The 23,693-nt window shown below is 41.6% G+C and overlaps 1 protein-coding gene across 5 annotated transcripts in view; it reads right to left on the bottom strand.

Annotated features, from left to right (window-relative positions):
- Positions 1-2,210: 2,210 nt before the first annotated feature.
- usp24 (ubiquitin specific peptidase 24) overlaps positions 2,211-23,693 on the bottom strand; it is a 45,915-nt gene continuing 24,432 nt past the window's right edge. For 3 of the 5 annotated variants that reach the window (XM_054602108.1, XM_054602111.1, XM_054602113.1), the window contains 38 exons: positions 23,235-23,343; positions 22,893-23,039; positions 22,649-22,746; positions 21,857-21,952; positions 21,471-21,693; positions 21,221-21,383; positions 20,540-20,701; positions 20,330-20,400; positions 19,270-19,430; positions 19,134-19,195; positions 18,816-19,007; positions 17,815-17,938; positions 17,559-17,703; positions 17,348-17,467; positions 17,134-17,259; positions 16,110-16,208; positions 15,926-16,008; positions 15,692-15,833; positions 15,488-15,607; positions 15,168-15,382; positions 14,920-15,044; positions 14,631-14,772; positions 14,102-14,252; positions 13,882-13,977; positions 12,632-12,735; positions 12,003-12,116; positions 9,352-9,559; positions 9,169-9,258; positions 8,295-8,397; positions 8,077-8,195; positions 7,815-7,928; positions 7,653-7,718; positions 7,497-7,563; positions 6,831-6,909; positions 6,637-6,712; positions 5,822-5,908; positions 5,530-5,640; positions 2,211-4,790 (listed from right to left, as the gene is read on the bottom strand). In XM_054602108.1, the coding sequence (XP_054458083.1) occupies positions 4,728-4,790; positions 5,530-5,640; positions 5,822-5,908; positions 6,637-6,712; positions 6,831-6,909; positions 7,497-7,563; positions 7,653-7,718; positions 7,815-7,928; positions 8,077-8,195; positions 8,295-8,397; positions 9,169-9,258; positions 9,352-9,559; positions 12,003-12,116; positions 12,632-12,735; positions 13,882-13,977; positions 14,102-14,252; positions 14,631-14,772; positions 14,920-15,044; positions 15,168-15,382; positions 15,488-15,607; positions 15,692-15,833; positions 15,926-16,008; positions 16,110-16,208; positions 17,134-17,259; positions 17,348-17,467; positions 17,559-17,703; positions 17,815-17,938; positions 18,816-19,007; positions 19,134-19,195; positions 19,270-19,430; positions 20,330-20,400; positions 20,540-20,701; positions 21,221-21,383; positions 21,471-21,693; positions 21,857-21,952; positions 22,649-22,746; positions 22,893-23,039; positions 23,235-23,343 (4,573 nt within the window). In that variant the 3' untranslated portion in view covers positions 2,211-4,727. The remainder of the gene's footprint in view (positions 4,791-5,529; positions 5,641-5,821; positions 5,909-6,636; positions 6,713-6,830; positions 6,910-7,496; positions 7,564-7,652; positions 7,719-7,814; positions 7,929-8,076; positions 8,196-8,294; positions 8,398-9,168; positions 9,259-9,351; positions 9,560-12,002; positions 12,117-12,631; positions 12,736-13,881; positions 13,978-14,101; positions 14,253-14,630; positions 14,773-14,919; positions 15,045-15,167; positions 15,383-15,487; positions 15,608-15,691; positions 15,834-15,925; positions 16,009-16,109; positions 16,209-17,133; positions 17,260-17,347; positions 17,468-17,558; positions 17,704-17,814; positions 17,939-18,815; positions 19,008-19,133; positions 19,196-19,269; positions 19,431-20,329; positions 20,401-20,539; positions 20,702-21,220; positions 21,384-21,470; positions 21,694-21,856; positions 21,953-22,648; positions 22,747-22,892; positions 23,040-23,234; positions 23,344-23,693) is intronic. The other 2 variants (XM_054602109.1, XM_054602112.1) reach the window with 1 other exon arrangement.

The raw sequence follows: 23,693 nt of genomic DNA, 5'->3' as shown, positions 1-23,693 counted from the left end.
TTCCAGCACAAAAAACGTTTTATTAATGCCTCCGACTCGCCTCATGTATTTTTGTCTTGTAAGCTGTTTTCAAACTGTTTGTAAAATGTAACCAAATATTTTTGTATCTTGTACAAAACATTTATGATAAAAAGAGCTTTGAGAAACATTTTACTTGTGTTAAAAGAGAAGCGTTGTTCTATAAGACATGTTATAGTAGTTTTTAATATACTTTTTGTCTACGTAACTTGGACTGTATATGATGATCTAATAAGGTAAAGGTAATGCACAGTTCCTAAAGAAAAGGGTATCCAAATAATCTGCCTTCTTTGCAGCAGAGATTAAATGTAAAATGTATAAAATTTCTGTCTATTATATTCGTCTGTAAAGGCCTTTAGGAGGTGTGATTCTATTTTGGACAGAAATCTTTAATTGAATTGTACAGCATCAAGTTTAACACTGTAATAATGTTCTTATGCGATATAAATAAAGTTGCTTATCAAAAAAAAGAAAGAAATTGGTGGTGTTATTGCAGACGTCTTTTCTCGACCTCATGACGTTTTCCATCAGGAACTGAAGAAGCTAAATGGAATTCAGCCATTATTAATGTATTATTTACGCCTGTTATTTTCCTTTACTGTGAAATGTCAGAATGTCTTTGTTAAAAAAGGCCAATAAAAAGACAGCTAACACAGAAGGACAGTCAGCAGTTTGGTCAAATCACAGATGAAACACCCGTCGGATCACACACACATAATGAATGTGTGTTTGATGTTTCTGATTGTAGGTGAAGGATGAAGCAGAACCACCGCTGTGGGTAATCAGCCTGATTAGCTCCATTCAGAAGTCAGTTAACTCTCTTTGTTTTCTGGAACAGTCGGTGCACACACACAAAATAAGTTCAATAACTGACTTTACTTTATACTTAAATAAAACATTTGTCCGTCTTGAGCGTCAAACTGTTTTTATGTGACAATAAGTGAAAAAATGGAGTAAACAATTCACATTGCATGGGACTTTAATCCTGATTCAAACAGACATCCGTTGTCATGGAGAGCCCAGCTGTGCTGCATTGATGAGTGGACTGCAGTGTGATTGGTTCAGGGAATCTGATATCATCACTGCTGAATTGATCCGACCCTTCGTGACAAACGTCTCATCAGGAAGCTGATTATTCTCAACATGATGTAACATAATCGTCTCATGATGATGGGGTTATGAGGAAAGTTAATAAATGGAGGATTCTCTGTCCAACAGGCCTTTTTCACAGCAGAGTTTGACTCATCGCAGTAGGAAAAGCACATTTATTACCAATAACATTAATAACAATGGTTCTGTTCTGAGGTCAGCATGCACGTCAACAGGACTGTGTTCAAAATTGCACTTTAACAGATACATCATACTAGAAGTATTATGTAAAATTAAATATATTGTGCATAAATCAAATATTATCAATATTTGTATTTCTTGTCTTTAATTTTACTTTATATATTGCATGATGTGAAATAACTTATTACCAACAGAATTTGTATTATATCTTTGTTGTTTGGTTTGATTGCTGCAGTTATTGTTTTGAGTTTTACACTTTCGGCATAGTATTTAGATTTTGGGTGCACAAGAAATGCTCGGATGTTTACTCCGTTAGCAAGAATTTCTGAGACATGAGTTTAAAGCACATGCTCAACTGCCCCACCCCAACCCCTCCTCCCTCGTCTTGCGCTCTCATTGGCTGTAGCTCTCTGACAGATTCCAGATATCCAGCATGCTAAATATCTGGACTTGTCTGCTGTGCACCAGCGAGCCTCTTGGACAGTTCTCACACAGCGCTGAAGCTTCGATGTTTGAGCTTCAAGCAAAAGTTGATTAGCCTCTGATCTGGGGATTTTCTCTGAAGCACCCAAAGAATGGCATTAAGTAAAGTACAGTGTGAACGGTTGAGTAAAATCATACTTTATGGTTAATTTAGTGGGCAGTATGCAGTACATTGGTTAGCGATTTTGTAACGCAGCTAAATGGAATTCAGCCATTACTCATTTTATAATTAACACCTGTGCTTTTCCTACTGTGACATGTCAAAGTGTCTGCAATGAAAAAAGGTTTATTTATTGTCTGCAGGATCAAATCACAGTAAGATGACCTGCAGAAATCAACATAAAAAAGGAAAAAATCCAAATGTAGCACCAGCATTTTATAAGGTAAAAAAAGAAAAACAATGTTTACAAAAGGTTGTGCATTCCAGTTTATTTTATATCAAATTTTCCCCCTTAATCAAACTCTGATGTACAAATTAAAACTCGAGTTTTAACATGCGTTACAGAATCCTGCGATGGCAGAAGTGAATTTCTCAAAATTGAATGACAGTAAAAACCCGTACAGATGCCACAGATCCCTCACCCCCTCACCCGGCCCCCCCTCCCTGCATCCCAGGATTAAAACAAAAGATTGTTTCCACGTGTTTTTTGTGTTTGTATTTTAACGTTTTCTTTCTTCTTTAAGTAGTTGTGGGTGATGTAGCAGTGGGGGGGGAGAGAAACCTAGGAGAGACTCTCGGCTGTTGCCATTTCATCACTTGGCACAGACTGCATGCACCTCCATCAGGTTGCATGTAACCAGCCACAGAGAGAAGGGAGGGGGGGATGTTTGTGACATTGAGTGACCAAATTACACAGCAAACAACACAGGGAGAAGATGGGAGGAGGAGGAGGAGGAGGGAGGATGTTTTTTTTTTCCTCTGTCACACCGAAAAGACAAACTTCACCACCACTTACTGCCACACATGCAAACGTGCCGGAGAGCACGACGTGACATTCACATCAAGTGAGATAGAGAGGGGGGGGGGATGGGCCAGGGGGAGGCAGGGAGGGAGAGAGGGGTGGAAGGGGTTAAAACAACCTCTTCTCAGGCTTTTAAAGGAGCCTCAGTGGATTGATCACATGACGACTCCCACAGACAGAAAGAAAACCGCGTTGCATGATGGGTTCTCACACTGTAAACATTGACCTGTTAAAGCTGAGAGCTAAGTCGCTAAGCTAACGTTTAGGGCTCGTGAATCTCGAGTGAAAGAGTGTCTCCCCTAAAAACTATCCAGCGTGAAATCGGTATCTACAAAGTGTCTCTGAAAAGAAGCAGCAATTTTTGTTTTTACCGTCAAAACCCCTTGACCCTTGACCCGTCGCCTAAACCCCAAACCCTCCCACATACACACAGAACCAACAACCAACAGTTACACTCCTACAATCCTTTGTCACGACACACAGAGGACGTTGTTCCCCGTTATATTTGGGGTCTAAGAAGCCCTGTTGCTCTCCTACAGCGAGACTATCGGTGGAGATGTGACGATACAGTATGGGAGGTGGAGAGAGAGAGGGAGGGGGAGATCGGGAGGTTAAGGCACTTCAAGTCTCCCGACGAGTGAGGGATGATGGAGCTACGTTTTTGGGGTTCAGCTCCTCTGTGTGTGTGTGTGAAGGTAGACAGAAGCAAAAGGAGGCGAAGCAAAAAAGAAAAACCTGATAAAGCAGAGGTAACAGTGAGGCGAGAACCTGTTTGTTTGTGTTTGTTAGTGAGTGACACACGCTTGCATGTTTTTGTTTTTTTTCACGAGTTATTCTTCATGTTTGTGTGTAACCTTGGCACCTAAAAGTAAAACATGCTCCTGAGCTCCAGTCACTGACGGCCCGACCGCCGCTGATCCGTGCACTTCCCAGATCAGCTTTTGCATAAGGCTTGAGTCAATCTCACCCCCCCCCCACACAAAAAAAAAAAAAAACATTCCTCTGCAAATATTTAATCCAGAGTCAAAGAAAAAATGGCAAAGAAAACACAGGCGATGGATGAAAAACAAAACAAACAAAAAAAAAAAAAAAAAAAAAAGCATAAAAAAATCCAGCACACGAGGCTTCCTGACTGCAGAGCGGCCGCCATGTTTCTGAACGAGTGGCACTGAAAATATAAAGTTTGTTAAAAAGCAGAAGAGGTGGCGAGGACGCGGCCGCGAGGAGGCTCTAGAGGAACCGCCCAGCGCCGCTGTACGCCTCAATAGAACCGGGCCGGACTATAAAGTGCATACTTAACCCCACCCCCCCAAGTGCTCCTGCATGTGTGTGTGTGGAGGTGTTCCTGTACAAGTGCACACGAGAGCGTCTGTAGAGTTCCTCTAGAGCAGCTGACGTGACCTCTCGCAAAAACAACAACAAAATAAACGGTTGCATGGCTGTGGAGAAGAGCGCAGGAGACTTTAAAATATTATCTTACACTGGAAATTACACCTATGAAACAAATCTTTACAATATGCAATATGTCTGTGTAGATACATTGGCAAATATGAGCAGAAAATTGTTAAAACACAACCCAAACCCATCCTCCACCTTGCTGTCATTCTGAGTGAATGAATGAATAAAAGGATAAACTGAAGTCATCCGTTGATTGAGGAAGGTTTTCTTTTTCTTTCTTTCTTTTTTTTTTTTTTTTTTTTTTTTAAATGTACTTCCCGCCGTAATCTGCCCTTAATGATAATGCATCTCCATCTTTGCCCCCACTGGGCCGCTCTGAAAGGAAGTAATTTACGATTTATTCATAGCTCCCCCGTTGCCGCGGCGACCGAGAGAATAAGTGTTTTCTGATTGGCTTGTTGTGGAGTCCTAAATGTCCCGGCCAATCGTAGAGCGCAGCCTGTAACCGATCGGCCGCCCGGAGCTCTGCCGCCGCCGCCGCCTCTCGGAGGGAGGGATCCCGCTGGCCGTAACAGGTTAGGGGTCAACATCTTCCAGGTCGCTCTTCGAGTCGCCGAGCATCATGGGAGACTCCGACCCCTGGGAGAGAGACGGATAATAATAACAACAGGGTTGGTACAAATTTTTTAAGAGTAAAAATTCAAACACTGACTGATCCAAAAATGTCGATGCAATTGCAAAAAAGTTGAGAACCTGAACCAGGACTGAGAGGGGCAGACTTTAAGACCCCTGCTGCGCTAAAATGAGAGGTTTTCTAAAGTCTGGTGCTGCGGAAACACTACCGCCTTTGTCCACAGGGACCGCCAAAATCAACACAAAACGGAAGTTCCTCGTAGTTACTTAAACAAGCAAATATGAAGACCTTATTTAAAATATTTTTGGTTTACATGAGCGATTGTGTAGATTATGTTGAAAATCAAGCTTTATATTCGAATTCAGGCTTAATACTGACCTTTAAAATAACTAAAAATGTGATTTTTTTGTTTGGTAGGAGAAGGAACTAATGGTGAAACATCCCTGTGCTTAGCAGTGACAGTGGGATTATGACTTCCATACAACACAGTGATGATCTGCAGTATTCAAGCCTGAGCCTGTGTGGGCTTCCTTTCACATCACAGCAGGAGTCCCAGAAGAATGGATCCGTTTAATAACCACCGTGGGAGGTTAACAAACTGCCTTTATACAGCTGCTGACAGAAGCTTGGGAAGATGTTCCATTTTCGTTTCCATTCTTCTCAGTTTTTTGTTTTTTTTGAGCTGCGTGAACCGAGTGATGAGTCGTGTTAGGAAGGACCCGCCACGACGAAAGGGGTGCTAACCTGTCGGAGGCTGCGGTCGGCGTTTTCGTTGGCCGGGCTGCCGTCGGAGCCGTTGCTGCTGCCGGACTGCTCCTTCTCGTTTAGCAGCGCTGTGGCGTACGCCAGGGTGTCCTGCAGAGTTTAACACACCAGACAAAGAAACAGGAGTGAGCCAAGCTGAGAGCAGAGGAGAACATCCAGTAGGAATGTTTGTGTAGTCGTGGTGGAGGAGCAAGAGGGGGTCGTATCATGTATTTCACTGTGTGTGTGTGTGTGTGTGTGTGTGTGTGTGTGTGTGTGTGTGTGTGTGTACCTGTGCAGAGATAGTACGCTGGAAGGTTTTGTTGGTGGAGGTCTCATTGGAGACGTTGCTCTGTGGAGTCCAGTAATGTTCAGTCATCTGTGGGAAGAGAGAATATGATGCAAAAACACAATGAGCATACAAGATTATTAGAAAAGTATTTATTCACAGTGTGTGAAAAAGGGTTTGGATTAACTCGGTAGCACAAAGAGGCTAAAGAGAAGGCATATGTTCTAATCTAACTCTGGGGCTGAAGTGTTTATTTAGACTAAACCGGAGTTGCTGGTTGTTGGAGGAGTGGAAAGACGAAACAAGATGGTTTGGGTGAGTTTCATTTTGTTTCAGTCAATGTGTTAAGAAGGAAATTAAGCTAGTCTAGGTAACAGGTGAGCAGAGAAGTTTAAACAGTCATGTATGAACGGTTTAAATATATTTAAGTCATGTATAAACGGTGTAAATATATTTAAGTCATGTATAAACTGTCAAAATAGTTAAAAGTCATGAGTTAACTTTTAAAATAGTGAGTTAAAGTCAAAAATAAACGTCAAAAAATAGTTAAGTCATGTATGAACCGTTCAAATATATGTCGTCCATAAACTGCGAAAAAAGTTAAGTCATGAATTAATACACAAGTCAGATATAAAGGGTTTGAAGTGGGAACTGCTGGTCTGAGATTTATAGATTTTCTTGTGTGACATTTGTGATATCTCTCTCTCTCTCCTCGTTTCTCTAAACCTAACTACACTTTCCAAAAAAATTTAAAAAAGCCTTAAAATCTAAACACATTTCTTTGACATATGTGGCGGCTCAGTATTTTAGAAGCTTGCCTTTTTTTGCAGCCACTGAACTGCCCAACTCCAGTGACCAGACAAGTCCTTGAAGTAATCTTTGGCTGGAGCACACCTGGAGGGAGAACAAAAGGAGTTATTGTCGCCCAGTTCATCTGTCAAAAAATCAAGTACATGTCAGACTATTACTACTCCTGGACAACTCTTAACACGTGACCCTCAGATGAACTCACTTCTGGGCTAATGTCACCAGGAACTTCACACACTGGTAGCATCGCCGGCTGTCCACGTTGTTGCTCTGGTGCATCAAAGCTGAGAAGAAAAAGCACTCAGTGATGATTATTTTACAAATGGCTGTGATATTTATGACGGAAAATCGTCTCTTGCACATTAACTGTCCATATTTGTTGTATTGCAGTTTGAATTATGAAAACTGCTTTGCATTAGTGAACTTTTAAAATACATTTTAGTGACAAATGCAATTACATTTTATACAAAACTGCACCAAGTTACAGCACCTTCTAGTTTGTCAAAGCATTGTTTTATAAGCTTGTTCCTCCGAGGCTTATTTTGGACTTGAAGGTGTTACAAATTGCGAGCTTTTTGTCTTCTTAACTCACGTAGAAGAACTACAGGGTGGCTGTACTGTGTGCAACGTTAATGTTGTGTGTGTACGTGTGTGTGTGTGTTGTGACGTTACGGTCTGTGCTGCGACGTAAAACCATCATTCGACCCATGCATCTATCTAACACACACACAAAAACTGCCAAGTGGCATGGCAGTCTACCAACTATATTGATAAGAAAAATACAACTTTAAAGATGACTGTAAAGGGGTTACAAGACTGTTTTTTTTGCTCCACTGTTTTGTGCATTAGGGATAAAAGTACTAAAACGTACCTAAAAGGCCTTTCTCCGACTCAAAGGCATACTTGAGTCTCTGTGTTTGCAGAGGATCCTCCATTACCTGAAAAGATTTAACCGATGTTAAGAGCTGATCATAACAACGATCGTATCCTACAAAGTGAGCGATCAGCAGGTGAAGAGTTAACTCACTAGAAGCTCCTGCAGCATCTGGAAAACGTTTTTCAGTTCATGAGGCGGAGCCGTCTCCAGCTGGGTCTACGGGACACAAAGTGATCAGAAGATTATAAACTTATTAATGACAAAATGTCTGTCAGCTCTGAAAGGTTATTTTTTGTTTCATTTTTTTTTTACCTTGAGCAACTGCAGCACACCCAGAGAGAAAGGCTCGTTACAGTACGACGAGTAGGTCACCATCTCTATCAGGAGGGAGAGCGGACCAGACAACTCCCGCATGGCAAACATCACCTGAAGACATCCAAAACATAAAAAACATCAGCTTTTCTTCCACATCTGTCATGCAGTTGATTCTGTTATATCCCTAAATGACAAGAACAACTGTTTCTTGTTTCAATAAAGACAAATCTTGTGAATTGTGAGTTTTTTTTTACGTCACCTCTAGAAGGTAAGGCTGTCCTTCTGGAGTGAAGAGCGAGGCTAGGATGTCGGCGTGGAGGGGGAGGAGCTGGGTGGAGGCCGGGACGCAGCTCACACGCAGTTTAAAGCCTCCTGGAGCTACATGGGACGACGGGTGAGAAATAATCATTTAAAAAAAAGTTTCAGAATTGGAGCGTTAACGTACAAAGACTTTTGGGTTTGATTTAAGTGTCTCACCCTGCGTCCTCTGGGGGTTGAGGTCAGAGTGAAGAGTGATGAGGGCCAGAGTGTTGTGGAGGTGAAGGAACTCCCGAGCCTGAGCGGGACTCCACCGCCGGTTCTGTGGAGACACGCAGAGAAAAGAATTAGTACTGAAAATACAGAATCTTTCTTGCATCTTAAATTGCCAATTTGCTACTTTTAAAACGCAGTCCATATTCAAAATGTCTTTAAAAACAAATAATTCAAAACTACATTCACAATTTATGCGTTTTGTGAATGCTGAGTTCACAAGCGTTTGCTATATTTAGAATATTTTCGCAGCCTTACCTTGCTGTCGGACAGAACTGAAGCCGCTATATACTCTCTCTTCAAACCCACCAGCATTTTACCTTGCAGAACACAGGAGTTGCTGGTTTACAGCTGCCTCTATTGGTTAGTTTGTTTGTGTTATTGTGTGACTTTGGTGAATCTGAATTAACCGTTTAAAACACTACAGGAAAGTCAGACAATAACACAAACTAACAAAATGAGGCAGCAGTAAACCAGCAACTCTTGTGTTCTGAGAGGTAAAATTATTGTTTTTTGAATGGGGTCTTGTGGCTTTAAAGAAAGCATAGATAACAGCTTCAGCTCCCCGTCACAAAGATCTGTCTAACCGCTATGTATACAGGTGAAAATATTCTAAATATAGCGTACACTTAAACTTATATTGATTCTTTTAGGCGTCTAAAATACGTCCACAGCAGGTCATTGCTTTTCTCCAGTCTTTATTTTTTACAAACTCCATCTACTGTAGTAAAACACTGACTATGGAGAAGAACCTCATAGAACCTCATAGAACACGTCATTTAGTCTAGAATCAAAAAATACTACTACACCAGTGTTCTACCTGGTTGTTTTGCCTGTTGGGTCCCAACAGGAAGATGAGCATCCTCCGATAAGCAGAGTGTTTCAACAACAGCTGACACGGACCGCATCCCTGAGAGAGAACAGGAAGACGAAACACATTAAACTCAAAGCTTTCAACACAAAAAGAGTTCTGAAATCTACGTGTTAGTTGATGGTTTCTTACCCTCTGAGCAAAGTTACTGAAGAGGCTGAAGTACTGCGCGCAGTTCTTCACGTTCTCAGGGACGTCTTTGTCCAGCAGAGAGAGCAGCGTGTCGGTCAGACTGTCCACTCCGGGGTCGCCGAAGTGAAGCGCGCTCTCCAGAGTCCTCTCCAGGATGGAGGCGACCACCACCCTCACCTCACGCACACTGCACTCCAACAGACAAACCCTGAAGGAGGAGACGTAACGATAATCAATTTGAGTGTTGTAAATGATGAGCAGAGTGAATTGGAATTAAACCGATAAGGTAGCAAACAAAGACATGTGATAATGATGCATAAACGTCCTTGTGACTTCGAAAAGAATAACACAGTGTGTTTTGTAGGTTCTTTCTTTCCTGCCACTGTCTGTTTAGAATTTTTGTTTTCTACTGATGACTTTTGTTGCATTATTCACTTTGCTGCTATAATCTTGCAAATTTCCCCTCTGTGGAACTAATAAAGGATTATCTTATTTTGTCAGCTTTGACACAATTGTCTATATTGTTTCCGTCTTGTCTACTAATTTCAAAACATCGAGCAGCAACGCAGCATCAAAACGTTCTGAGTTTGCAGTTTTCCTGTTACATTTGTGGATAATCCTGATCTATTTTTTTTTTTTTTTTTTTACATATACGATGTTGCATATAATTAGTTCTAAATTTTACAATAAAGCTGATGGCTCTGATGAAATTTCTACAGGCTAACCAGTTTTCAATAGGCTTTATATATTAAACAATAGAGAATTTAGCAAAAAAAAGCAATAAATGAGAAAGATATTCCATCGGGAACAATCAACAAGGTCAGATATTATGAAATAAAGGTAGTATGATTAAAAAAAACATCATTGAAAAGATAAAATAATGATAAAATATGTAGTAAATTGTGGTAATGTATTAAAGTAGAAGTGTTTTGTGGCATCGAGCTCACATTTCTGTGCGTATTGTCAACAAAAACCCAGACTTGAAATGTAAATAAACTCATATATATGATAATGTATCTGTTGCGTGAGATATGGAAGTGAAAAACACATTCTAGACACGAGGTGAGGCCTAAAGAAAGGAAGACTAAAACACCATTTGTGTGAGAAAGTACATTTGCTGGCTTCTTTTGGCCTTGAGACACACAGCTGAGAGGGTTACTCTGTATCTCGTCTCCGTGGGAAGGTGTGTGGTTTGTAACAAAAAAAGGTTCATTGTGTGATAACAATGCCAAAACCTTCTCTAATATTACAAATCCTCCTCCGTGTTTAAATGTATACATTCCACAATGACAGTGAGCTGCTCTCTCAGCCAATCAGCATCAAGTGTGTGAACAACGAGCACACACACCATGTGGTTTTTAATCCTCCCACTGTCAATTAAATTACAATAAAAAGCTTGTTCAAGGGCACTCCAGAAGCTCAGTGTGTGTTTGTGTGATTAAAACATGCAGTAGAGCTCTAAAGGACAGTTATATGTATGTGTTCTTGAGAGAGAGAGAGAGAGAGAGAGAGAGAGAGAGAGAGACAGAGAAAGAGAGAGAGAGAGAGAGAGAGACAGAGAGAGAGAGAGAGAGAGAGACAGAGAGAGAAAGAGAGAGAGGGGGAGACAAAGAGAGACAGAGAGACGGAGAGACATAGACAGAGAGAGACAGACAGAGACATCGACAGAGAGACATAGACAGACAGAGAGACACGGAGAGAGACATAGATAGAGAGACGGAGAGAGACATAGATAGAGAGACGGAGAGAGACAGAGAGAGAGGCGGAGAGACGGAGAGAGAGAGAGACAGAGAGAGACAGAGAGAGACATAGACAGAGAGAGACATAGACAAAGAGAGAGACATAGACAGAGAGAGACAGAGAGAGAGGCGGAGAGAGTGAGAGAGACATAGACAAAGAGAGAGACATAGACAGAGAGACAGAGAGAGACAGAGAGAGAGGCGGAGAGACGGAGAGTGAGAGAGACAGAGAGAGACATAGACAGAGAGAGACATAGACAGAGAGAGACAGAGAGTGAGAGAGACATAGAGAGCGACAGAGAGAGGGAGTGAAGCTTTAGAGGCTGCAGCAGCTATCAGAGAGGAGTCATGTGACCCAGGTCAGAGAGTTCAGTGTGCATTGATTAGAATGATGGAGCTGTCAGGTCTGTGGTATCACGTATCACTGGGACAGAAACGCTGCTGTGATTAAAGCCAGGTTAGGCCCTGGCTTTACATACAGTAAATACAAGTTTGATGATGTAATCGGCTGATGCAATTTGCTCTTGTCTGTTACTTAAATTTATGTTGATTATAGAAATCTTTTGAAGAAAAGGTGCAAACTGCAATCGGCAATCCCTTTTTCACGAGAAACTGTCTACCAAAAACTATATAATAGAAGTTATATTAAAGGAATATTTCGACTCAAAAATTACCATTTGTATATCAATACTTATAAAAAGATGGAGGGGTAAAGTACACCTTTAATCTGTTGTAATCAGCGTTTTCATGGTCATTTCTTTCTCTAATTTGCATTTCACATGGTCTATTCTATATATTCTATAAACCCCTTTCTTGTGCTGGCACAGTTTGCACCACAGACATGTAATCATAAACAAACTGTGCATAATGTAACAGGTCTGTGGGTTAATCAGCTGATCAACAAGCACCAACCTGGTGATCTCTCGCCCCTCTGGTCCGACCAGGTACTGCACCATCCACTGACACGCCTCGCAGCTCTTAGACAGCAGCACCTCCACCGTCGCCATCCACTCCTCCGTGTCCACCCTGCAGGAGACAAAAGACGCGTGCTGCATTCATGTAGTGTAGGAATAATGAGGAAAAAAGTGTTCCGTCTGGGAAAAACGTCAGAACTATAACTCTGGAAAATGTTGTCACACGACTTGCTGATTTAACGTCATATTACGCAGAAGCATGGTGGGATATAAGTACATTTTTTTATTAATTATTAAGTATTTCATATCATTTTTTGCTCACATGTAATTTGTATTAGGTTGTAACTTGTCCATGTTAAGTAACCTAGATCAGTTAAAGCTATATTACGTGATTTTAGGGAATAAATGCTCTTTATTTGTGATGTTTAAACCCTCTGAGAAATAAAATACAACACATCTTCTTTTCAAGCCTCCATGTTGTTTTGACTGAAAGCTCATGAACACACCGAAGTCATTAGAACAACTGTCAAATGAGCATGTGAATGCACCATTAACAGAGGTATAACACTGATGCTTATGATGAGGGATGTTCGTTACTGACAGGTGAGGATGTGTGCGTGTACATACCGGAGTTTCTTTTTGGTGTGCAGGTAGGTGTGGAAGAGGAAGTGGACCGCCAGCTGAAGACTCTCTTTGGCCATCGGCTGGTAGTCTGGATGCTTCAGCTTCGTCTGTAACACAAATTATATTGCTGTAATCAATTTCCCCGGTAGTCCCAGTGTGTTGCTTTGATCACACTTCACCACTCACCATGTTTGAATTATCAACATGGACTTATGTGATCAAATTTAGAGAACCACAGGCATTAATGATGGGAAAAGGTTCAAAAGAAACATTCTGTTATAGAAAAACAGGCGCAATTAACTAAATATTAGAGGATAAAACAGTTGAAGACACTTTGGTTCAGGGAGCACACATTTTGCGCAAAATCTGATTACAAAACAACAACAATGGTACAAGTTAAAAGATTCTACTTCAAAAAGCACTGAGCAAAAAGGGAAAACGTAAAATAGATATTACATATTTGCTTCCTGAAATTTGAGAGCTATATCCATGACTATTGGTAGATTTTCATTGAAATAATTGTCCGTTAAGTCACTGTAGCATATGAGGTAAGAGAATGGTGGTTGAGCCTGTGGTATTATATATATATATATATTTACAGTATTATAAGCTTGGCATCTGTGACAACCTTCCTAGAAATAAAGCAGTATTGAGTTGCTGCTGATGCAGACACAACATTCAACACAAGTTGACTTTTATTATGAAATGCAACGTTTGTCGGTGAGCTTGACACTGACCGCTATCATTCATTAAAAGTGCTTCTAAAAAACAAGACAACGGTTGCTTTTTGCATTTTTTGACAGCAGATCAGTTTGAAATATTGCAGAGTGAGTAATGTAACAGTCAGGAGCGGTCACAGTGAGCAGTTCAATGAGGGCCTGCAGATTGAGGTAACCAGCTACTTTCACTTACACTGTTTGCAGACCCTTGCCATGCTCAATTTTGCTCATAGAGTGATGAAAAAGGCCACTTATTGCCTGACTTTTGCTGCCTCTTATATTCAATTCAACCATTTTATTTTGTACAGCCCAAATCCACAAATCACAAATTTGCCTCAGAGGGCTTTACAATCTGTATAAAATAGAACATCCTCTTTTCTAGGACATGTTGTGTTAAACCACACTTGCTGTCACCTCCAGTAGATAGGGTGTTGCCAAATAAACCAGAACTGAAATCTTAAGGATTGCCACTTTAACATCATTTCTATCATCTCTACTTTGTCAATAAGAAACACAAACAGTAGAAGCACATACTGCGTTGACGGAGGCCAGAGAGAGGGTGAAGTTGAAGTAGTCGCTGTTGTAGACGTCTCGGTTCCTCATGAACTTCAGATTCTCGTCTCTCACCATCTGATCAAAAACACAAACAGAGAGGTCAGAAGAAGCCGGACGATACCTCTGTTACCAACAGAATGAATGTTAAGGTGCTGTGAGGACAGTTTCTTTACTACGTCATCTCTCGATTCCACTTTACCTGATAGATGCTGGCGGGCATCTTCTCAACAAACAGGCCCTTCTTCTCTCCCTTGCGGACCAGGCGGGTGAGGAGGGTGAGGCGGTCGTTGTTGGCCCTCGGAGGTCGAGGAGAGGACTGTGGGGAAACGTCGGGAGAGGACGGGGCAGACCTGGGAAAAAAGAGACATGGGTTAGCTGATAAAAGGTTTCCTGAGACGATCCTAAATGACGTTCCCCTAACAAAAACTAAATAAAACAAAACATATAAAAATGAAATAAATATAAAATGCAACACAAACCTTTCTAAAAAAATATAACTAAATAAAACTAGAAAACACACTGAGAACTAAAACTAAATTAAAACTAAATTGAAAAGTAAAAATCCAAATAAAATAAAAACTAACTGAAAATTCACAACCTTTCATCAGACAGGAGATAGACGACCTACAGCTTTATCATTTTGCTGACTCTGCTGATTAATTATAAATGACCCAATGAGAAGTTTACGAGGTTGGTGTTCAGTAGTTTATGTTCAGAGGTTCACTCACAGAGTCAGGTCCTCGGCCTCCTGCCTCATGATGCTGACTCGGCTTTTTTTGGGCAGGACGGGCGAGTTCTGGTCGCTGATCTTCTGATAAAACAACATGTAAGCGTTCCAGTATCTCCGCCGCACGTCAGGGTACGGGTTCGCTGCACAAACACAGACACAAATCAAGATTACCGAGTGTTTGCATGAGGAAATAATATGTGCAGAGTTTCACATGTAGTTTAAAAACTTCACTTTAAGGTGCAACATTTGAGATATGGTCAAAATCTGAGTTTATGCACGCTACTTACATTGGTCGTAGACTTTGGGTCGGTACTCTCCACCAAAGCACTCGTACTCCAGAGTTTCGTCATTCATGTCAAACTCCTCCACCACGTTGTCGTTGAACTTGTACCAACGACCCCGAGCGCTGCCACTAAGAGATGAGGACAAAACAAAGATGGAGGGAAGGCAAAGGGAAGGAAAACGTTTAGAACGATTAGATTCTGATTGATTAACACAACAAAAATATTTTAAAATCCCAAACAGTGTCTCTTACCGTCTATCTTTAATGAAGGAGTAATAGTGGCCGGCATGTGCCTGACCACTGTGGACTACAACTCCCACGAGTTCGTAGTTCTCGGAGATCGTGACCTTCTTCCTGGGCGAGCCCCCCGAGGTCCCGTCGCCTCGGCCCTCGCCTCCCTCTCCGCTGCAGTCCTGACGGGCCATTCCAGAGACGGTGTAGGGCTCCATGTTCAACACCCAGGGGAACTGAGCACCAACAACAACAGAGTTCATATCAATCTTAACTCTGGGATTTGATAAATATTGTAGCGACTACAGATTTGTGTTTTTGGGATTAGAAATACGTCGTACCCGGATCTGTTCATCGTATTTGATGGAGCGTCCGCTTTCCCAGTCGAATCCGAAGCGCATGAGGTGAATACAGAGAACGCTGGGCAGGGATTTGATGCACGTCCTCTTCACCGTGGTTCTCTGTGTGGATGAATGAATGTACACATGAGTATACATGATGTCGGTGTAGCAGAATGAAAAGCATGCAGAGCGATTTTCACACACCTTCTCTTTGCATTTCTCACAGTAGTAGGCGTTGCTGCCCTCCAGCACCTCTCCTCTCACAAACTGGTCCAATGAGATCTCTAAGCTTTGGCAGGAAGTCACTCCAAGGTTCAACGCCATGAAGGTTTCTTCACGCTCATACCTGTATTTAAAAAAAAAAGAAAGAAGAAAGGTCAAATATCACCTGTGATGCGTCTTTAAATGGAAACGATAGTCTTGAGTATTGTTGCTCACCGGTGAGGACAGTCTTTACAAATCTTCTGGTCGGAGAAGATTCCCTGAAATGTGTTTTTGAAGATCTGCTCCCGACCCATTTTCTGGTGGAGAGGATTCTCATCGTTATTAAAAATCATCAAAACAAAATCAGGTTTTAGACAATTATCTTTTGCATTTTGATAAACAATAAATTGGTCCTTACCTTGAGATGTTCGTCGAGCTGATCCACCAGGCTGGTGAAGAACTCATAAGCATCCTGCTGCTCTCTGACATACAACTCCTTGTTCCACATTTTGAAGATCTGCAGCAGACAGAACACATTTGCACATGAATAATAGCTTTTTTAAATTTATTCTGAATTGATTTACAACTTAAAAAAACATTTTTTAACAAATTGCTACTGCTGGCCAGTAGTCCTACAAGGCAAAGCTGTTTGAAGCATTACTGTGTGATTTATTCTTTAACTTGCCAACGTTTCTACAAAGTTTATTAACGTCACATGCAGCATTTTTGTTTTTGAAATAAGTTGTTGTTCTTGAAGTCACTGAGACTAGAAATACTAAAACCCTTTTGTTTATTTGTGCAACTTTAGCATGAATACATTACATTTCAAACAAATTTTTTTCTTAATTAAATTAAGTTAAATTTTGTATTTTAGTGTTAAAAATTATTGGAATCAGTTGACATAACTTTTTAAAATATAAAAACTTGTATAATCTTGTACACACTTTACTTTAATGCCATAATCTGTCACATCCGCCTTTATTAGAGCACAGCGGGCTGAAGTAGATCCTAAAACAAACTGAATCGATAATCGATGTTTGAACGGACTCCGAGATAAAAAAATAAATAAAAAAATCGAAAGATACCAAAAGATTTACACCCTTTATAGTTTGGTAATAAACTAATCTAAGTCATGCCACAGTATAACTGAAGAAAAATAAACCTGATGGTTATATCTGCTCAGAGATATCTTTGATGTTGCAGAAAATGAAAGCGTATTATAGATGAGGTGGGTGTTTCTGTGATTGGTGCACTTTTTGTATTGTTGTGAAAGAGAAGACAAATGTCTCACAGAGTGAAGGTCAACAGATGAGAACATTTGTGAGTGGGTGGTTTAGAACTTGTAGACATAATGCTGTCACATTTCTATTGCCACTTTAACGCCCACACTTGTGCAGGAACACTTGGAAGTTAAAAGGTTGTGTGCTGAACAGGTTCTTTACCTTCCAGAAGTTCTCCGGTATGTAGTACTGCAGTTTGCTCTCCATCAGGTGGCCGAACAGAGACTGGACCTGGTAGAAGACACTCTCCTCTGGCTGATCCGTGTCGTCCTCGATGGACAGGAAAGCCTTCAAACCAAAAACATACATATTCACTGATACTGGATGACTCTGTGAATGCAGAAGGTGAAAAGTACATAAGACTACTGGTGTGTACCTCTGGTAGACCGGGCTGCATGTAGAGCTGCTGAAACACAGCGTTCATGTAACACGTGGCTCCACCGTTCTTCAGCCCGACGAAACCGGAGACGGACCGGCTCTCTACGGGGGGAAGGTACTGAGGGACGCACAGGAAGTTAGATTCACAGCTTAACTATCCAACCAATAGATATTATAGTGAGAAAATATGATTTCAATGGGTGTCTTACATCGAACTCCTTGCAGAGGGAAGGGTCGGACTGGTGGTGCATGGACATGAGCTCTCTGGTGATCAGCCGGAGGTTGGCCAGAGAGCTGTCTGCGAGCATCACCAGAACCTCGTAGGCCGCCAGCCTGCTGCTGGCTGTGCTGCACCTGAACACACCACGACAAGACGTAAACGCACTGGCACACAATGTTTACAATTATCCGATCCAAGGGAGGAAAAAATAAAAATAAAAAATGTAACGCCGGGGTAGTATTTACGTGTCGTACTTGGGATGGAAGTCATGGCTCGGGGCCGGGGAGGGGGTGGGGTTTGAACTGTTGATGATGATGCGTGAAGCGCGAAACAGGAAGTCGTCCAACAACTGCTGGATCAGAGACGCACCTGGAGGAAAGAGTTACACATCCTCACATTGCAAGTGTTCCCAAGTGACGGATTAAACGGAAGGTAATTAGATACGTAATCAGAATACTAATGGGATCATTAGGGGGTTTACAATAAAGAACAAATAATAAAGAATAAACCACCATTTGCACACATGACGACACTTGATTTCGCCATTATTTTGTATGTAAAGTAGAAAAAAAGGGAACAACATCACAGTGCAAGTTTTCGAAAAGCCTCATGGTTTGAGTATTTCCAGTTCATCAAGATTATTCTTTCTGCAGCGAGGCATCCCAGCGTTAAAAGTTTGTAGGAAAAGGACAAACCGCTTCAAATTTCTTGTTCAGCTCACATAATACATGACGTACTGGGTTAGTTTAATTGAATATGGGGACTGGTGCTGCTGCTCCAAGCTCAAAATCCGACACTAATGTGCCAAAAATTCGGGATTGCAGAACTTGTACTGTGATGTTTTTTCTGCTTTACATACAAAGTAATGCCTAAATCTCCGCTTATTCTTTTCTCTCCTCTTTGGAACTGCTTCTCGTGATTTTACTTTATTTAGATTGTTTTACTCTCTTTGTTTATTTTTGGGGCTTTTAGTGTATTCCATTCACTTTATGTTTTAAATGTGGTCTGTTTTTATTGTAAAGCACTTTGTTACTGTGTTTTGAAAGATGCTATGTAAATAAAGCTTAATATAATTATCTGCATATTTAGTATTACTTGTACTTATACTTGGATGAGGTTGCTGTCTGCATTTTTTAAACAGGTTATTAGTACATTTAACTTCTAAAGTGACCCTCCCAACTCTGTCAACTTCCTTCACTTCCTAAACGTGTTGAACGTCTGCGATATGTTTCCTCCGTGTGCTCACCGAGATGCTCCTTCTCGTTGCCGCATAGTGAGAGCAAGGTCTTGATGAGCCGGAGGTGTCCCGCCAGGAGGATGTTGTCCGCCTCGCTGGTCTCCATCTCAGAGCTCCAACTGGGCTCAAAGTTGTCCAACCAAGAGATCTCGTCCTCCAGCATCGTGGCGGCGCTCACTTTCAACACCTCCATCTCTGACGCTGGAGGAGGGGAAGAGAGAGAGAATACGAGGCAGAGAGAAAGACATTTTACTATCTATTAAATCAGCTCTTACATATGGGACAATACTTCATATCTAGGTGTTGATAAAAGTGTCTGAATCTTACTGGTGAGGTCGTCTAGAAGCTGACATCTTAGGTCAAAGTACTCAGTGCATTGGGACAGCAACCTGAGAAGAAAATTGTCATCAACACAAGACTTCCGCTAAAGTTTCAGACATGTGTGTGTTTGTTTCTGAAGTACCTCTGGTTGACTCCTCTCATGATGGACGTAGGACTCCATAACGGCAGCTGGGCAGTGAGGACGACTGAGATGAGGAACAAGTTGGGTTTCTGGACCTCGGCGAAGGCGGACGTGTCCGTCTGACTCAGAGTGTAGAGCTGATCGCAAGCGACGCGGCGGATCTGAAGAGAGGAAGAGACAGAGGAAGCTGGTGTAAACGCAGACTGTGATGTTTGCGACATATTTCTGCTGTGATATTAATCCTCTAAAGCCCAAAACCCACTGGCAGGATTGACAAGCATGTTTTCTTTAAACAACTGCTAAAACGACACAGTTTATCATAGCCAGAAGCTGTAAAAGCAGTCATTATCGTCAGTTTTTTATTTTTTCGATTGTGCTTGAACAGACCACGTGCAAAGAACGCTTACTTCAGATCAAGCAATTAAAACAAAGCTTAAAATTGTGCTATTTCAATAAAAACATTTTATTCAACATGTCTCGTTTGAAATCTTGCCCCAAATAAACCTTTTGCTTTCACCAGATTCTGTAAAAAAACATAACATTCTGAGCTCCTCAGAGCAACTAGGCAGCCATGATTCATTCGGCTGAGACCAACAGTCACGTGACCAAAATTCTGTGAAATTTCGACTGAACTGCAGGCTGCTGAACACAGAACATTGAGGAGAGGAGAGGTTGTAAAAATATAAATAGATCAATGTGCATAGCACGTAGAACCTCATTTTTCCCCCCAACATTGGTAACACTTGTGGCCACTTTGAAAAATGTTGGATGATAAGATTTCAGTGTTTTCCAATTTGTGTAGATAAATTATTGAAGAAATTCAACTAGCGTTCTTTTTATTCATTTAGGATTTATGCCATTGTAACTGTGTTTTTATGCACAAAAGACATTTTTGGACTCTCTCTGTTTCTAGCTGTGTTTGTGCTGTTTCCATTGATGTGCAGGACTTATATATTACAGTGAAAAAGAGGCCACAGAGGGTAAAATGTGACAGGAGCAAAAATACGCCCTAAAACTGCTTCTGTTTCAGAGGATTAAACAAAAAGAGGGTGTTGTTTACCTCTCCGCTGGGAGATCCCAGCAGAACATCAATGATGAAATCATTGACGGAGGGAAGGTTGTAAAAAGAACCTAGAGAGAGAAAACACAGGACTTAGTGGCATTGTAGAAGTCTACTACAGTATTAACTACAGTATCATTACACTCCATAGTGGCCTAATGTGCAGTAATTATCACGAGTAGAGTGTTTGAACTGCTGCATGATTCTTACAGAGCTGCTGACAGCGTAGCTGCAGGCAGGTGACCAGCAGTGACAGGGCCTCGCGGGCGATGATGGTATCTTTGATAGAAACGCACTGCTGTCTCACACATATCCCAGCATGCAATGCTGTAGGCGTGGTCTCCCCCTCACTGCTGGAGCTGCAGTTACTTCCTGCAAAGATTAAAAAACACATGACACACAAGTTTATTTAGGTTTTGTTTTGTGTCACTGGAAATGCTTCGACCATGAGCTGTTGGCAACAGAACGCAGATCAGGAATGAAGCTGTGCAGGATGATAACCACACCCACTGACTGTAAACAACCTCTCAGTGTATGTATAAATACCTTGTTGAGAATTAGAAAAGCTAGCAACCACAACAGTGTTCATATAGACATTACAGACTCAAGGAAATTCAAGCAAAATGTTCATATCCAAAGACTTAAGTGTATAAACTTAAAAAGGAAACAAATATTAAGAACATTACAAGCAACCGGCCTGCTTTAGAACAATAGATAAAGGAATCTATATTTTCAAAATAACCAAAAAAGCACCATAAACTACTAGTTGAACATAACTTAGCCCTTTCAGATTGCAATGTAGTGCTATTTTGGGGAGTTCTGGTATCAAGGTATTCAAGCTTCACTGAACTCTGCCACAATAACATTGTAAGTGTGTGTTTCTTGTGTCACCTGTACTGCTGACTCTGGTGCGGACCCCCTGTGGCAGAAGGGAGCTGTGGGTCTCTCTGATTGGCTGTGGGCTGCCAACTAGATCCAATCTACCCGCTGCAGCTGCCCAGGTCAGACGCATGAAACAGGCCACCGTGGAGGTGAAGTCACCGACCTCCATGGTCTGGAAAAGAGAGCGTTGTTTACTCACAAGAACAATCTGGGTGCTGAATCAATGGTGGGTATCGTCATGGAAACAGGCGTGTTTTACCTGAATGGCTACGCGGGCGGCTGGGATGATCTCCTCGACCCGGATGGAGGAGCGCTCGGACAGAGACATCTGCCTGTAGGAGGACTTCTCTGGAGTTCCACAGAGAGACAGCTGTCGTCCAGACCGACCCGCGTTACGAAACGGACGGGACGACAGCGCGTCGCCATCCCTGATGACATCATCGTCCAGCACTGAAGGCATGCTCTGGCCAACCAGAAGAAACCTGCAAACAAAGTCAATTTAGTATAAAGTCTCACCTGATTCGTGGCCCAGAATATCAACGACTATGTGTGTGTGTGTGTGTGTGTGTGTGTGTGTGTGTGTGTGTGTGTGTGTGTGTGTGTGTGTGTGTGTGTGTGTGTGTGTGTGAGAGAGGCATTTTGCACCTGGCCAACTGAAGGCAGATTGAGTAGACTCCTTGTCTGGTCTCGTAGTCCACCTCTGATGGGATGGAATCTCTCTGCATAACATTCACCACCAGACTGCAGAAGAAACACAAAGAAATACAACTGTTGAGTGCTGAACTGAATGTTTTTTTGGTTGTTTTTTTTTTTTTACATTCAAAGCTTCTATTGAGGTTTTTGAATGACGCTCAGTGTCGTCATATTTCATCACATCATCACCTTAAAACAAAACAAAAAAAAGATTTTGTTGTTATTGTGGTTGTAGAAATGTAATTTATAGCGCTGTTAGATGGCTGCTAGATTGCCACGTTACTCAAGGTGAGTGACCTCAATTGAGTGCAGCAAGGAAGAAATTTATAAAAAGAAATGCTGTGAATTTTGGAAATGATTACATCTATCTTTTTTCAATCAATTTTGACATGGAGTTTTGGAAATGTTTGGAGCACAAAGAATTTGAGCGCTCTGAAAAAGGAGGCTGGCTGTAGCCCTTTTTCACAAACGGCCACAAAAACAACACTGATGAATAAAAATAAATTTGACACCTAATCTTTTTCTGCAAGTGTGAAATATATGGTTTAAACAGAATGAATAGACATGAAAGAAAATATGCGCAGTATTCAAATGCTTATTATGAAGTTTCAAACTATTCAGTACAGCCATACGTCTGTCAGAACTAAAAGTAAAAAAAACTTTGGATTATAGTTTACGAAACAAAGCGAACACCAGATAGATGCGTCTCTTTTCTTTAACAGGTCAGCTGTTCTCTACTGTTACCTGAGGCCTCCTGCTTTAAGGAAGTTCTCACAGAAGGACTTGCTGCTGGTTTTCGCCATCTCATCGTCCGACGTGGGCATGAGCTTTGAACTCAACACCTGACACAGAGACAGAAGAAGAACGACGGAAACAGATGTCAACGTCACTAATCTACCTTCAAGGTTTGAAAAGAGAGGTTGTATATTTATATTAGAGGATCATGCACTGCGTTGACTGATGTGTGTGTGTTCACATGTGTGCGTACCTCCAGGTTGTACAGCACTCTGAAGGTGGACATGCCCGGAGCAGAGGACCTGAAGAGGGACTCCAAGATGGATGCAGCACTGGGCTGGTGCTGCTGCTTGGAGGACATAGACGGAGAACGAGAGCCGGTACCCTGGAACAGTGTCTTCTATAGAAAAGAGAACAAAGAGGGTTTAGAGAGAATGTGTGAACCAGGGAGATGAAGCAGGATGTATAGGGACTTATTCCAACATACGTGATTAAAACAAAATATAAAATAATCAAAAACAGAACCGAGAGCTTCAACTTTCGGCCACGGTAGTTGCTACGTGACCTGAACGCATCACAGACTGATCTGACGTACCTGGTGGCTCCAGACGCTGGATTCTTTGGGAACAAAGTTGTCGAGAGCATCCTGCACTTCTGGATCTGTTGGAATCAGCAGCAGCAGCTTCCTCACACGGAGGGTGATCCTGGAGAAAACAAAATACTGGATGAGGACATACAGTTTCTTGTTGTCAACAAGGTGTACTTAAAGCCCCTTAACAGCCACTAACATCTGGCTTTTGCCTTTAGTGGTTAAGGTTACAAAAGAAATTCATTCCCAGGACAAATGACTGCAGTAGTAACACCATTTATCGGCTGCAGCTCCAATTGACAGTGATGGAAACATGACAGCAGGGTGGATATTCTTACCCCTTTTCTATCGTGATGCTATGTGCTGCCCATAAGTAAATATATAATAAACAAAGAAAACAGGGATTTGGACTGTTATCATAATTAAAACGTACAAAACGTACATTTTATTTGCTCTCTTCAAAGC

This window comes from Anoplopoma fimbria, chromosome 8 (genome assembly GCF_027596085.1).
Source record: "Anoplopoma fimbria isolate UVic2021 breed Golden Eagle Sablefish chromosome 8, Afim_UVic_2022, whole genome shotgun sequence".
Lineage (NCBI taxonomy): Eukaryota > Metazoa > Chordata > Actinopteri > Perciformes > Anoplopomatidae > Anoplopoma > Anoplopoma fimbria.
Note: the sequence above shows the minus strand (reverse complement) of the source record. Positions and strands in the feature narration are given on the sequence as shown.